Here is a 16,208-nt window from a genome sequence, read left to right on the forward strand (position 1 = left end):
TATTGATACAGGATTCTTAACTACTGTGCATGGTTAACATTGGGGTTCACTTTTCGGGTTGTATGTTATACAGACTTTGACAGATGACACGTGTTCACCATTGCAGTATCACACCCATTAGTTTCACTGTCCTAAAAATCCCCTGCACTCCCCTTATTCATCCCTCTTTTTTCTCGTGCCTCCCCACCCCCACACACAGCCACACGCAAACCCTTGACAGCCACTGATGTTTTCTCTGTCCATGGTTTTGCCTTTTCCAGAATGTCATATAGTTGGAATCTACTATGAAGCATTTTTGGATTAATTTCTTTCACTAAGAAATATACATTTAAGGTTCTTCATGTCCTTTCATGGCTTGGTAACTCATGTCTTTCAATCCCTAAATAATATTCCATTGTCTGATGTACCACTGTTTGTTCATTCACCTCCTGGAGGACATCTTGGCTGTTTTTAAATTCTGGCAATTATGGCTAAAGCTGCTATAAACATTCACATATGGGTTTTTGTATGGACATATCTTTTCAACTAATTTGAATAATTACCAAGGGGCACAGTTGCTGGATTATATGTTAAGAAAATGTTCAGTTTCTAAGGAGCTACCAAATTGTCTTTCAAAGTGGATATATCATTTTGCATTCCTACCAGCAGTGAATGAGAGTTCCTGTTGCCCCACATCCTTATCAACATTTGGTATTGTCAGTGGCTTGGATTTTAGCCATTCTCAGAGGTGTATAGTGGTATCTTGTGGTTTTAATTTGCAATTGGCTAGTGACCTATGATAGCATCTTTTCATATGCTCTTTGCTATTTGTATATCTTTGTTGAGGTGTTGGTTCAGATCTTTGGCCCATTTTAAAAAATTGGGTTGTCTGGTTTCTTAATGTGAAGTTTTAAGAGTTCTTTGTATATTTTGGATACCAATTCTTCACCAGTCATGTGTCTTTTACAAATATTTTCTCCCAATCTGTGGCATCTTCTCATTGTCTTGGCAGTATCCAAATAAACTTTTGAGATTTGTATTTTAAAGGGCAATCAAAGGAACCTGTCTCCCAGGAATTGCTAGGTAGATGCCATTTTAACCCAGAATCCTGAAATGAAAACTCTTTGAAGAGAAAAATATCTTGAATCTTGTGCCAGGTTTAATAGAAACAGCAAATAGGAATTTGAGTTTGTCAGTTGTTTTGCTATAATAGGATGGTGCTCGTGGGAATGCAAGATTTGCAAAACCTCACACATTTTATAGCAATAATTAAGAAACTTAGCTGGCCAGTTTGAGAGAAACATAAAGAAAAAGTATATCCTGTTGCAAGGTCAGTATCCTGGCTGACCTCACTGTTAGATTTCACGATTATCCAACTTGATAAAGACCTACATAGAGCAACTTCTTTAGTGTTCTGAACTACTCGTTCATTGAGACCTAAGGTATGTCAGTTTTAGTTTTGACTGATTCAATTTGTTCATCAAGTTTGTCTTTGGTCAGGTGATGTATTATTGTCTCCTATATAATTTTGGACAACCTTAATGCAAGGAATACTTTTAAAAATTATTTTTTTAGAAAGACTTATTTCATAATTATTTACTTCATATTTAAATTCATATGTTGAATTTGTACAGTAAGAGATCTGCTGTAAAAAGAAAACTGAGAACATAATTAGATTTCAAAACAAAATTCACAATTACACGTGACCAAAGATGAATTCTGTGGACTTTTAGTTTTGCAAATCTTCTAAAAGGTGTCATGGAGAAGGATAGGTATTTCTCTTTTTAGTTACTATATTTTAAAATGCACATATGATAGACTTGTGAGGAAGGTAGGAACTTTAATTATAGCTAATACATTCTACATTCTTTCAAAAACAAACATATCCTTGTTTTAGTATAGGAAGTAGGAATGAATTTTAATTTAAGGTTGTAATTTGGTTTACACAGTGTGTCATTTTTCACAGAGATGTTCTTTAGAAAACCTTATGAAAATGTGCACTATATATTAGATACCTTAAAACATTTGCCTGTTAAGTTTATATATTCATGTGTATGTATGTACACACGTACACATACATACAAATACGCTTTTTTTTTTTCTATCTGCACTGTGCACAGTCATGGCTAAATGTTTTATTACTTTTTTTTTTTTAGATTTACTTGTTTGAGAGAGAGCACAGGAGCAGGGGGATGGGCAGAGGGAGAGGGAGAAGCAGCAGGGAGCCTGATGTGGAGCTCAGATCCCAGGACCCTGAGATCATGACCTGAGCTGAAGGCAAATGTTTAACTGACTGATCCACCAAGGTGCCCCTGTTGTGTTCAGATATTTAAATTTCAGGTTATTGTGGAAGAAAGAAAATTGTCTCAGGGAAATTAGAAACCCTTTGTTCGTTTAGGTTTTTAAAATAAAGAAATAACTGTTTTCTTTCCTAGCTCTGTGATTGGTTGCGTGTTAATGAAAGCCGTTTTAGGCATGCCTCGGCTTGTAGCTCCATTGGACTTCCTGAGACATCCTCTTTAAATGCTTACGTGAAGAACCTAGTTCAAGAGTGTATTAAGTCACCTTCTTGGGAAAGTAAGTCTGAAGTCACTTATATGGATTAATATCACCAAATTGTTTTCAGAGAACTTTGAACTAATTTTTCAGATCAAGACAGAAGCTTAACCAAATGTGTGCCAATTTACTGATAATCAAATTTAGGTTTTCAGCCAAATGATGTGAATAATGAAATGTAAACTTAGGTTTCCTAGCTTGTACTTTATCTGGTGTAGGAGTTGAGATTTTAAACTATTTTTGTATGTTTTAAGAAACTAGTAAATTGTCAGAGTAGGAATTGGACACAGACAAATTTATTCTACAATTAGTTTTTGCAGGCTAGCTACTGCAGCCATGTTTCTAAAGCTTCTGTAAGTGGAAATATTTGTAGACAAATCTATGCATCTTTTGTGCATTTGTTTTCAAAGCATCACCTGCAGTATGAGCTGATTGTGAAAAGTAGTTTTAGGAAATATTATGTTTGAAAGGATTGTTTTGTTAGTTTTTTTTCTTTTTACCAGATACTTAGCCAAGATCAGTTTTCTAGCTTCTTTGGGGGAAATGTGTAAGACTGCCATGAGGGAAGAACTATCAGCAGATTCATTAATTAGGATTATTTTTACATTTCTAATGCCTCTTCTTCATTAAAGTCCTTAGTGATAATTTGGGTAAATTGCATCTTTGAATTTGACGCATCTTAAATTTCCTGGCTTTGTCTCAGACAAAGTCATTTTCATGTACCGATTTCTTTAATCTGATAGTGGAATAGGTTTTAAATGATCAGATAATTATCCTTCCGAAATACAAGAGTTTATCTGTTCTTCCTTCTTAGAACATTTCTCTTTCCTGTTTTTTTTTTTTTTTTCTCTCTATGCTGTTACTTGGAAGATTCGTTTGTTAGGCCTATAATAATAAATAAATTATAGTCCCTGCTAGAGTACACATATGTTAAAGTCCCTAAAATACTTACGACCTTGTTTTATAATTCAGAATATATAATAGCATCAGATCTGAGTAAATATTCAAAATCAGATGAAACAAGATTTTTAGAATTTCTTCTGTAATATTTCTAGGACTTAAAATATACTGTTTATAATATACCATTTTAAGTTTTTAAAAAACTTGAAATTTGATTTCAAGTGCAAAGGAGACATTTGTGTGTGTTTTTAGTATTTTTGTTTGACTTTTAATGCCCTTGGCTGAGTGCCTTTATGAGGTTTAATTAGCAGTTACTGGGGCAGTTTTCAGAGCAAGTTAATAAATTCCAAAGCAACAAAATTTAGCTTGAGTTTCTGAACGTAAAATACACGTACTATTCAATTTTGTTTTTATATGAGGACTTAATTGCCCAAAACACTATATACAATCAGGTTCTACATCTAAAGTAGATTTTGGGGGGGCGGGGGTTGGCACAGTTAGTACAGATAGATTTTACGCTGTTGATTCAGCAAGCATATATCAATTGTTTTCTAAGGATGAGGCATTGGAGTCAGATATAAAAGCTATATCCCTCAGAGATACAAAAGCTATGCCCTCAGAGAGAGCATGATCTAGCAGGGAAGTTGGTAGGTAAGCAGGTAATCCCAGCACAGTGCCTTGAAAGACATAACAAGCACTAGAATGGGGAACCCTTGTAAGCAGTACCTATTTGGAATGGATAGACCAGCAGAGGTAAAGGGAGGCACCAGGTGGGTGACATCTGATGAGTGAGTAGAGATTAAAGGTGAAAAGTGGGAAGGAATATCCCAAAAGGCTGGGATGAACTTGCATCCAAGGAGCTGAAAGTAGGTAGGCACCTATCTGTCTCTGTATTTATAGATCCATCATCTGTCTATGGCATGGAGCCCCAGAAGGAATGGTAAAGGTAAAGATGGCTATGAGGTACACACACACATTATGTCTACGTGTGTATGCATATGGACACATATACTGTCTTGGACACGTTATGTAAGACAACAAAGCAATAGCAGCAAAAACCACACAAAACCAGCATCACCTATAAACAAACAAAAATGTTGAAGAGCTTTCAGGACAGGCTTTCTGAAGTACAGAAAGTGAAACATAGTTTGCAAGTAGCACTAAAGGCTTGTCAGACCTTGGACAGTGCTAAGATTAACCAAAGAGGGAAATACATTTGAAGAAATGTATCTTAAATCAGTCCCTCAGAAAGGATATTTGGTAGAAAGATTTTGTAGTTAAATGATGTGCCTACTTAAAATGTAACCAAGAAATCTAGAGACACAGAATAGCCCTGAAGTAGTACATTGCAGTTGTACAACAAATTTTAAAAACAGCCTTGAGATATCATTGACATACATTACACTGCTGTTCGGTGTGATGGGTTTGGACTTATGTATATATGAAACTACCACATAGCAAGGTAATGAGCATATCTGTCATGCTCAAAAGTGTTTTCATACCTCTTTTTAATCCTCTTCACCTTTCTTTCCTCCATGCTCCAGACGAGCACCCTATGCTCTCCAACACTGTAGATTAATTCGCATGACATTCAATTTTTAAATTTCGTGGTAATATGATTTGACTGGTGATTCAGGGATAAAATGCATTAGGGTGACTAGTAATAGCCAGCAATTCCTTTGTTTCTTTAAAACCATTTTTTGGGCAGCCCTGATGGCTCAGCAGTTTAGCGCCGCCTTCAGTCCAGGGTGTGATCCTGGAGACCCAGGATCAAGTCCCATGTTGGGCTCCCTGCATGGAGCCTGCTTCTCCCTCTGCCTATGTCTCTGCCTCTCTCTCTCTCTCTGTGTGTGTCTCAGGAATAAATAAATAAAATCTTTAAGAAAAAAAAAAAAAACATTTTTTGCCTCCACTTGTCTGGCTTCAGTGAGCAAAAAGGGAGTGTAAAGAGGTATTCTCCATCAGTGCTTTGCAGAGTATGGTTTTCAGACCAGCAACACCAACATCATCTGGAAACTATTTAGAAAAACAAATTCTCCAGCTCTGTCCCTGTTAATCAAACTCTGGGAGGGGGCTTACCCTCTGTATTAACAAAGCCTCCAGGTGATTCTACAATGTGCTGAAGTTTTGAGAGCCACTGCTCTCTAACGTGGATTTGCTTCGTGTGCTGGCAGGGTACTGAGGAAGCAGCCTATAGCAGAAATACCTGCCAGAGTGTGTCTTCCATTAGGAAGGTACTCTGTTATTATTGGTCTGGTACTGTGGCATTCCTGTCAAAAAAAAGTCCAAAGTCATTAAAAATCCACTACACTTCTGATGTATAACCTTCCCTTTCAGTATCGAAAGTGAAAAACTGCTTAGGATTTCAAACAGGATCTGTGTTTCTGAACTCTGCTGTATTTTGCTAGAGGGAGTGAAACCAGTCAGGTTAGCCACTTTGAGGTCTCAACTCCTGTATGGGTCATAACGACAAGGGTAGTATTTACAGGCCAAGGCTTCCTGCTTACATGCTATGGGAGTGGGGCTATGATTGGAGAGCTCTGATTCTCAAGTAGCACCCCCACCCCCACCTCCCCTGAGGTCAGGGGTGTCTGGTTACATGATTGCTCATGAATGACTTCATCTTAGTCTGTGTTTATGAGTGACTTTTTAATGTAAATGTGGGGATGAAAGCATTAATGTGAGGAAAATGTTTCTGAGAACAAGTTTCAGTAACTCATCTTTACTACACTTAGAAATTTAGCCTACTACATTTTTCTGAATAGCACCCACATTGGGTGTTGTTTTTTTAATATGCAAATTTTTTTACTGATTGTACCTAAGTCGCATTTATAGCATTTTAATAAATAATACATAACAGAGTTTATCATTTTGTTGTATTTTTAACTGATTTGTCCTCCGTGCAAGTATGTTTTTACTACTATTTTCTGTACTATTCTAGTGCATTTATGTCAAAATATATTAAATTACCTACAAAGTATATGAGGATGTTTAAGAAAATGGTTTAAGTATTTAAGCTTCTGGGCTGGAAAACTAGATGTGCTACCTAAATTTTTCTTGAGAATTGAGGTAAAAAGTGTGATTTCACTATAATCATATACCACGAATGCGAAAGAAATCTATTAATGGCTTATGTTCATTTAATTGGCTTTCAGAGATGGGAAAATATTCATTTTAATCTCTTAACCATTTAATCTGTTTACCATGTTCTCTCTTCCACAACTTATTCTAGAAACTGCGTAAATTCACTTTTTATAATAAACCCAAGGAGAGTCATAGGTTTTAGTAGTTTGATTTCATAGAAGATGACCTAAACTTTGTTTTTTAGGTTTTTCTTCTATTTAATTTAATTTATTTATTTTTAATTTTTATTTTATTTTATTTTTTTAAGATTTTATTTATTCATAGAGACAGAGAGAGAGAGAGAGGCAGAGACACAGGCAGAGGGAGAAGCAGGCTCCATACAGGAAGCCTGACATGGGACTCGATCCCGGGTCTCCAGGATCACACCCCAGGCTGCAGGCGACTCTAAACCGCTGCGCCACTGGGGCTGCCCTATTTTCTATTTTTTTGAGTGTAGTTGACACATATTGTTGTGAGTTTCAGCGTAGACCTAATCTTTCTGAGAGGAGAAACAGTTGTCCAGGGTCCCACAGCTGAAAAGCACAGGACTGGGGTCAGACACAGGTCTGAGGCTCCAGAGCCTTTGTCTGGAACCCATCCCATCCTCCTCTGCTTTCCTTTTAGCCAATTCTATTCTCTCAACTGAAATAACCAGAATTGCCTCACATCTCGTTACCTTGAATCTCCTCTTGCTTCCCCTACAATCTCTTCCACATTGTACCTGGAGAAATCTTTTTAAACTACCAATTTGGATCTACAGATGTTTCCTCCGTTTATATTTCTTCACTTTAACCTCAAGTAGCTTCTCCTTGCCTTTAGGGTAAAACAAATTCTTTGTATGGCCTGCTAAGGTCTGGGGTCTCTTCCCCAGCTGTCTATGTCACCTCATCTTTGGCACTCCCTCCCACACGTGTACCCCTGCTGCACTGGCATCCTTCCATCCCCTGGAATGTGGCCCGCTGTGCCCTCCAGAGGGCCTTCAGAATGCTCTTCTTTCCTTGGGAAAGCCTTGTCTCCCTCCCCCTCCTATTCATTTCCCAGCCTCCTTTTTTTTTTTTTTTTTTTTAAAGATTTTATTTATTTATTCATGAGAGAGACAGAGAGAGAGGCAGAGACCTAGGCAGAGGGAGAAACAGGCTCCCTGCAGGGAGCCCAATGCGGGGCTTGATCCCAGGACTCCAGGACCATGCCCCAAGCCAAAGGCAGACGCTTTAACCACTGAGCCACCCAGGCGTCCCCTTTCCCAGTCTTCTTGCTCAGCCCAGTTGTCCTTCATGGGACTTTCTTTTGTTCCTGGGACAGATGAGGGCACAGCCTCCTCGTGTGCACTCCCTTCACCCATTTTATACCACTCACTACAACTCTCATTATAACCATGAGCTATGCTGGAGGCCGTTGCATTTTATCTCAGCGCTTGTACTTTGATATTGATACAACATAATCATTTGGCTGTTTTCTTCTTGAAACATCATCTTTAAAGGATTTTTGCTAATGCTTTGCAAACCTCAATTCTCATTGGTTAAGCAGGAGAAGACCACTTTATGCCTGACTGGTTCGAAGCCAAGCTAGTTGCGATGATGGTCTTATTGGCTGTAGATGTGGAAGGAATGAAATCTCAGTATAGGTAAGTGTTTCTAAACTTGTAAAGAAAGCTTTTTTTTTTTCTATTTTTTTTTTTTTTTAAAAAGACTAATCCAATTTATGGTGCCTGTTCAGACTTTTCCATGATTGGTATGGAATTGATCACAGTATATTAAAGGGAGAAACTAAAATTCTGGCAGTACACTAAGGAATTATTTAAAATTAATAAATGGATAGGAATAGGGTCTTGTTAATCTTTTGAGGTAAGTTTAACTATTAGAGAAGGTCAAAAAACACTATGTACAGTAATCACTGCTTTTGTATAAGAATATTACAAGAGAGGATTATAAGACTCAAGCATAAGATCAGGTAAAGAAATTTACAGGGTTTAACCCCTTTGTAAAATGTGTAATTTTTTTTAAAGTAATACAGATAAAACAGTCTCATTTATATTTTGAGAATGTGCCCAGATTAGTTCTCACCAGATGATAATCATTGCAAAATAGCTCCATTTGCTAGAGTATTTGTGCAATAGGCAGTTAATTTGATTAACATCAAATCTCTTGTAGACAGAGTTTTAGTGTGAAAGTTGATTCTAATGGGTTTTTTTTTAATAAACCCTTATGATTCTTTGTAGTTTTTGTTAACGCCTCATTTCCTTCGTGAACATATATTTGTTTTGGTTTTTTTTGAATTACTATAGTGAGGTCTTAGCATTTCAATTTACAAATAAATTGGGTATAAGATTTCCTTCCTACTTGTGCCTAGAGTCGAGCATGGTATGTGCTTCCCTGTGCTTTCTTTGAGAGCACACTGAAAATTTACTGAGAATGCACAGACTGAAAGGTCAGCGAGGAGGCCAGAGGGGAAGATCAGTTCCAATAGGTGCTAGGTGTCTGGATCGTCCATAAGACTCATTCTGTCTAATCGAATCCAGTAGCTAAACAGCTCCACAAATTAGAGATGGAAAATAATTTCTTCATGCTTTTGAAATGCTTGATTTGGGCATGTCTTTTAATATCTAGTGAAAAGCGGAGAACACAGAATGTATTAAGGATATTCTTAGATCCTCTTCTGGAATCCCTTATGAAGTTTGGTACAAATGCCTACATGCCCTTGCTGAAAACTGACAGATGCCTCCAGTTGCTGTTGAAGTTATTGCACACTTGCATGTTGAAAGGTTCCAGTACCCAAGATGGTGAGGATACAGAGTTTCTGTTGGTGTCTTGCTTGGTATATGGTTGGTGTCTAGAATGAGAGGAAATTCCTGATCTTTTCAAATAAAAGGATTACCTCATGCATTCAGCAGCTCCTGACTGAGTATCCCTTGGTGGTGCTGGGGATACCACAGCGGAGGCACAGATCCTCTGCCCTCATGGAGCGAGCATCATAATGTTCACAGTCGCGGGTTACTGTTGATTTTGGAATGTGATTTTATTTTTCATTGATGCTTGCTCATTGATTTGCAGACATGAAAATGATCCCTGTTTCATATATGTTTAAGCAAGATCCATTTCTAATGGCCACTCTGCTAGAGTTGCAGAGATTAAGCTAAAGCAATAAGAATGGTAGTTTCATAATTACTTATTTTTATTTTTATTTTTTTAAAGATGTTATTTATTCATGATAGTCACACAGAGAGAGAGAGAGAGAGAGAGAGGCAGAGACACAGGCAGAGGGAGAAGCAGGCTCCATGCAGGGAGCCCGACGTGGGACTCGATCCCGGGTCTCCAGGATTGCGCCCTGGGCCAAAGGCAGGCGCCAAACCGCTGCGCCACCCAGGGATCCCTCATAATTACTTATTTTTAAATATGTTTGTCTCTGAGCACCTTCGAAGTAGAATATACTTCATACAGAAAGTATGGTGGTAGTAGAAGCATGGAGCCTTTTCTTCTTTCCTTAAATGAAGACGCATGCAAGACAAGAGCTGAAAACCCATGGACACTAGAGACACTATTCACAGAAGAGCCTTGATTCTCAATTTTTTCCCAGCAGTTTCACTTGGAATTTTAGAAACTTGCTGTTTGAGAATCCTAGGGAAACATCGGTATTAGGCTCACCCTGAGATTAACATTGATAGGATTAGATTTTAATATATGCTTATGAAATTTTAAAGCTAGTTTACAAATTCTGATATTTTTAAGAACGGCAGCAGAACCAAATGCTGTACACATAACAGTAATTTTTATAAGCTTTTTGTCTCCTTAAGGGCATAAATTTAGTTTCATTTGACATGTTTTGATTATTTGTAAAAATAGGGTTGGTGCTCTCCAGTGCGGGACTGGGTTGCAAGTACCCTTCAGAAAATTGTGATATTTCTCACACACACACACACACACACACACACACACAAACGAGTGTATGATGGTTCTATATGTTTGATGCCAAGTAATCAAACACCAGTGAGCTTATTGCCTGACCCAAGAACAAATGTACCTGTTACTCCTCAATCCCCGCTTTTGCCTCATTTTGACTTTTGTCTTTATCACTTCCAAGTACTTTCAAAAATGTCTTCACTTTATCGATAGATATTCCCCAACCATGTAGTGTCTCGTTTTCTTGCTTTTGTGCTCTGTAGGAATGTTACTTCACTATAGGAAGTCTTCTGTAACTGTTTTCATTGCATGTGTTTCTAAGATTCATCCACATCCTTTCTTAGACTTCATGATTTTCCCTGTTGTATAATCATCTTTTGTACAGAGATGACACAGTTCATGCATATTCCCAGTGCTGAACTTTGGATTGTAGTTAATACTGTTACGTATCGTGCTGTCACAAACATGTTGTACATGTCTTCTGGGCCTGGGTGTGTGTCTCTCCAGCATGTGTACTGGTTCCTAGGGTCTGTGCATATTCAGCTTCATATTATAATGAAAACTGTTTTTCCAGTTTTCTCTTCCAAAATGTGTGCATATCTTATGTTATTAGCAGCAGCAGAACATGAGTTCCTATAGCACTTCATGCAGGAATTTATGTCACCAAGTTAGAGCCAAAGAAGTACCTGCTTAATTTTAGTAGCTGTTGGCTTTCATACAACTGGTAAACCATATCAAGCTTAATTAACTGTAAATAGATCTTAATCCTGAAAGATTTCTTTTATTGAGACAAGAGAAAAATAGAAAATAGTTAATGTCCATTTTATAAATGAGTAAGCAGTCTGAGAATTCATTACCATACCAGGGTCAATGAAGAAATAGTGGTAAAGTCAGAAGTACCCAGGAGTGCTTACTGTGAGCAGGTGAGATTGAGGTTTGGCAGTATGCTGCTGTTTGAGGCAACACTGCCTTTTGTTTAAAAGGTTTTTAATCTAATTTTCAGGATTTTATTATGGAAATCCTTAAATATACAAAAAAAATGGGGATACCATAATGAATCTCCATCATGGCTAAAACAACTGTCATTCTTATGTCTTTGAGAGAGTACTACTGTGATTTCCATTTTTATTCCTTTTTTTCCCCTTTTTTTTTAAAAACCTATTAATGCTCAGAACATCACATGGGGACAAAAGCAGTGGAAAGAAGGGGCTCAGTGTGGAATCTCTGGCTGGGTGCCGTTCCCCTAACCTGCAGCTGTTACTGTGCTGATCTTCAAGTTTTGAAGATATTTAAATCTTAATAGGGGAGGGGGCCAACTGTGAAAAGCCTTTGAGCTGGAGTTGGGGAATTCATTCAGCAAATATGTACTGATGATCTGTATGCCAAACACTGTTTTGAGCACTGTGATGTCACCATGAAAAATAGAACACCCTTGCCCTTGTCGAAATTTCATGTATTACAGGGGACTGGGGCAAGGTTGGAAGAGGGATAATAAGCAGTGATTACATACCATATATGGTAGTTGCACAGGTGTTGGGGGAAACAAGGTAGAGATGTGGGATGGGGCATGCTGGGGAAGAGCTCGAGGATTGTGGGTATAGTTAGGTTGTTGAGGAAGACATGTTCCTGTGAAGGGAACAGTTAGATAAGCAAAGACTCTAAATGTTTCCCTCTGCCCTAGTGTTAAGAGTGCACTAGTCAGGGGGCAAGGGCAGAGCTCCAAAGACCAACTTCCAGGCTTGCGTGAGGTACTAGCCATGGAAACAGTTGAGTTGCTAAGGGCAGTTTAAGTGCAGAGGACCTGCTGGCTATCCTGGTGGAGTTGGTGAGCCTCTGAGTCTGGAGTTCAGGGAGAAGCGTGGGTTGGAAATATAAATTTGAGAATCATAGCATAGACATGGTATGTAAGGCCATGATGCTGGACGAGAACACTAAGGAAGCCAGTATAGTTGGGGAAGAGGTCCAGGTGCGTGGGGACCGCCAGTGTTGAGAGGTTGGGGGAGGGCACTCACTACAGCATGGGAAGAAAAGAATCAGGAGAATGTGCTATTCTGGAAGCCAGGGGAAGGAGTGGTAGCTGCACCAGATATTGCTGGTCAGCCAAAGGAAGAGAGGTAACCGTTAGTTTTGGCAACATGGAAATCAGGGTGTTTTGGGTGGCATTGGGCACAGCTCATAGGGAGGCAAGGAGGCACAAAGTCTGGGGAGCTCTTTCAAGGGGTGTTATGTGTGGGGGAACGGAGAAATGGGACTGTTGCTGTGGGACAGGATAAGTTTCATTTCCTTAGCTGGAGAAAATAGCAGTGTCTTATGCTGATAGAAACGATTCAGTAGAGGGGACTTTTGAAGATGTGACCAGGGGACATTTGCTTCCTGATGGCTGAGAGATGGCGAAAGCACATGGGATCTGGGGCACCAGTGGAGGGGCGGCCCTAGATAGGGTGTTGATGGGGAGACAGGTGTAGGTGTAGGTGGGTAGGCAGAGGCAGAGGCTACAGCAGTCCCTTGCTAGCTGCTGTGTTTTCATAGTGAACGAGGAAGCTGGGTGATTGGGGGAGAGGATGATTAGTGGGTGGACTGGGGAGGAGTAGAAGGCTTGCCGGGAAGGCCTGAGGGTGCACGTGCAGCTAGTGCTCTTGAACATAAAATGGAAGCAGGCATGTGGCTGTTTGCCACCAGTCTATGATTTGTTGCTGTTGCAGACCATATCTAATGGGATTGGACTCGGGTTGTGAGTCTCCTTTGGTGCATCCACAGTACATATAAATGAGGAATTTTTGTAAAATGCTGTTCCAATCTTTTTGTTTTGTTTTGTTTTTCAAAATTCAGGATAACTGCATGCTGCTTATATGTGTGGAAGTGCCCTCTAGTTGCATAGCAGCTCCCCCTTTGGCTCCACTGGATCCCCTGGACCCGAGTACCTGGCCTTCAGCCATGGACGCCTTGCACCCTGACTGCTCGCTACACACACCCTGGCGGGCCTGCAGTCCTCTGTGCAGGGTCTCACTCCTCTCCCAGTGGCTTTTGATTTTGGGCCCAGATTTTTTTTTTTTTTAAGATTTTATTTATTTATTCATGAGAGATGCGGAGACATAGGCAGAGAGAGAAGCAGGCCCCATGTAGGGAGCTCTATGTGGGACTTGATCCCTGGACCCTGGGATCACGCCCTGAGCCAAAGGCAGACATTCAACTGCTGAGCCACCAGGCGTCCCTGGACCCTGATTAATCTCTGTGTTTCCTTGAACTTTTCTTCTGGAGGTAGCTTTTATTTTTTTAAATTGTGATAAAATACACATAGCATAAAATGTACACTTTAACCATTTTTAAGTGTACCGTTAGTGACATTCAGTACATTCGCATAGTGACCATCCATTCCCCAAAGCTTTCTTGTCATGCCAAACTGAAACCTCTGTACCTGCTAGGTGCCTCCTCCTTCTTCCCTCCCTCCCCAGCCTCGGCAACTACCTTTGTACTTTTTTTGCTGTGATTTTGACTGTTCTAGTGACCTCAGACAAGTGTAACCACACAGTTTTGTCTTCGTATGTTGGGCTTATTTCACAAACTGTGATGTCTTTAAGGTTCATCCATCCTGGAGCATGAGTCAGAATTTCATTCCTTTTTAAGGCTAAGACTCCATTGGATGTGCATGCCGTAGTTTGTTTACCCATTCCTCTGCTGATGGACACGGGTAGTTTCCACTTCTTGGCTGTGTGAATAATGCAGCTTGTGAACATCAAATGTACAAACATCTCTTCAAGTCCCTGCCTTCCGTTCTTTTTTTGGTTGAACATTTTAAAGAACCGCCATACTATTTTCCTCAGTGGCTGCACCCTTACACATTCCAGTCAGCAGTACACACAATCTGTTTTTCCACATCCTTGCCAACACTTGCTTGTTTGTTGATAATGGCCATCCTAATGGGTGTGTGTGGTGTCATCGTGATTTTGACTAAGGCAGCTTTAGACCAATTCTGAGTCCACTTTTGGGATTCAGATTGCCGCTATTGATTATATGAGGCACAGAATAGGAAACAAAACCGTATACCCCATTTTGGTTGATGCTTCGTGCACAGTTTGTGTATCGTGATGAGCTGTTAAATTGGAGAGGTGGGCATGACTAGGGGTCTGGGACATTCTTCTGTATGAGGTGTAACTAATGGGAAACACCCTGAGAGTGAGGATGATGCTGGAAACACAGTCCCTGCTTTTCTTCATGTCTCTTCATTCTTTGTCCTGCAAGCCTTTAGCTTTCCCTGGGAACCTTAGATTAACTTTAATTTCTTTATGTGATTATTAATACATATAGGAAAAGAAAAGATGGAGAATCTGGAAGGAGTATTCTCTTCTTCCATATTGTTGGTTATAATGCTTACTTTTATAGTAGAAAGCTTTACTTTTCAACCATTTGCTGTGGCTTCTTGACCTGACAAGTGAGTCATGACCTCCTTCAGAGGCCAGATAGTGTTGTTGTCTCTATAATAATTAACATGAAAATTTAAAATTAATGCTGTAATTTTTAATGCTGTGTGATCTTTAAAAAAATGAATGTTTCTAAAAGTGATAGATACTACATTTTGCAAAATGTTCAAATCTTTTGCCTGTTTTAAAATTGAGTTGTTTTCATATACTTGTATGAAACATATATAATGAGAATTTGTTATATGATCTGGATACAAGTCCTTTGTTGGATATGTGATTTACAGATATTTTCTCCCCATCTGTAGCTTGGCTTCTCAGTCTCTTAGATGTCTCTTGTAGAACAAAAATTTTCATTTTGATGAAGTCTGGTTTGCTTTTCTTTTTATTTTATGAATTGTGCATTAGGTATCATGTTTAGGAAACCTTTGCTTTAATCCAAGGTAATTTAGGATTTTCTCTTTTTTTCTTCTAAATATTTTGTTTTGTATTTTTGGATTTATGATACATTTTGAGTTAAATTTTAAGGTGTAAGGTTTAGGTTGAGATTTTTTTTTTTTTTTTTTTTTTTTTTTTGCCTGCCTATCCAGGCAGCACTGGATATCCAGTTACTCAGCACTATTTGTTGGTGAGACTGTCCTTTCTCTGTTGTTTTGTACTTTTGTGGAAAAAAAAAAAAGCAGGTAGTGGCCATGGCAGAAATAATCCAAAATAGATGGATAAATGAATGATAAATGGTATATCTATATTTGGCCATGAAAAGGAATAAATTATTGATACATGCTACAACATGGTTGAACTTGGAAAACATGTTAAATAAAAGAAGCCTGTCACAAAAGATCATGTATTATATGATTCCATTTATATGACATATCCAGAATAGGCAAATCTAAGAGATAGAAAGTAGATTAGGGATTGTGTAGGACAGGAAGGGGGCCATGGGTTTATGAGGGTGATGATTAAATGGTATGGACTTTCTCTTTGTGGTGATGAAAGTATTGTAAAAAATTGGCTCTGATGATGGTTGCACCTATCTATGACTGTACTAGACACCACTGAATTATACGCTTTTAATGGATGAATTATGTTATGTGAATTATGTCAATAAAGTTGTTTAAAAATAATCAATTGGCCACATTTGTGTGGATCTGCTTCTAGACTCTCTTCTGTTCTGATCTGTATGTTTATCCCTTGACCGATACCACACTGTTTTGGTTACTGTAGATTTATAGTAACTTTAAATAGGTAGTGTACTTTCAAATTTGTTGTCAAAAATATTTCTAGCTATTCTAGTTCCTTTGTCTTTCCATATAAACTTTATAATCAGCTTGTATTTCCA

General features: G+C 38.7%; 1 protein-coding gene across 6 annotated transcripts in view; it reads left to right on the forward strand.

Annotated features, from left to right (window-relative positions):
* The window catches only part of TARBP1 (tRNA guanosine 2 -O-methyltransferase TARBP1), an 82,553-nt gene that overhangs the window by 21,016 nt on the left and 45,329 nt on the right, over positions 1-16,208 (forward strand). For 5 of the 6 annotated variants that reach the window (XR_013377558.1, XR_013377557.1, XM_077894458.1 and 2 more), the window contains exons 10-12: positions 2,415-2,556; positions 8,083-8,182; positions 9,165-9,337. Coding sequence is in view for 4 of the 6 variants with exons in the window: in XM_077894458.1 (XP_077750584.1) it covers positions 2,415-2,556; positions 8,083-8,182; positions 9,165-9,337 (415 nt within the window). In the remaining 2 variants the exon portion in view is untranslated. The remainder of the gene's footprint in view (positions 1-2,414; positions 2,557-8,082; positions 8,183-9,164; positions 9,338-16,208) is intronic. The other variant, XM_077894461.1, reaches the window with a different exon arrangement.

The sequence above is a fragment of the Canis aureus genome, chromosome 4 (assembly GCF_053574225.1).
Source record: "Canis aureus isolate CA01 chromosome 4, VMU_Caureus_v.1.0, whole genome shotgun sequence".
Taxonomy (NCBI): domain Eukaryota; kingdom Metazoa; phylum Chordata; class Mammalia; order Carnivora; family Canidae; genus Canis; species Canis aureus.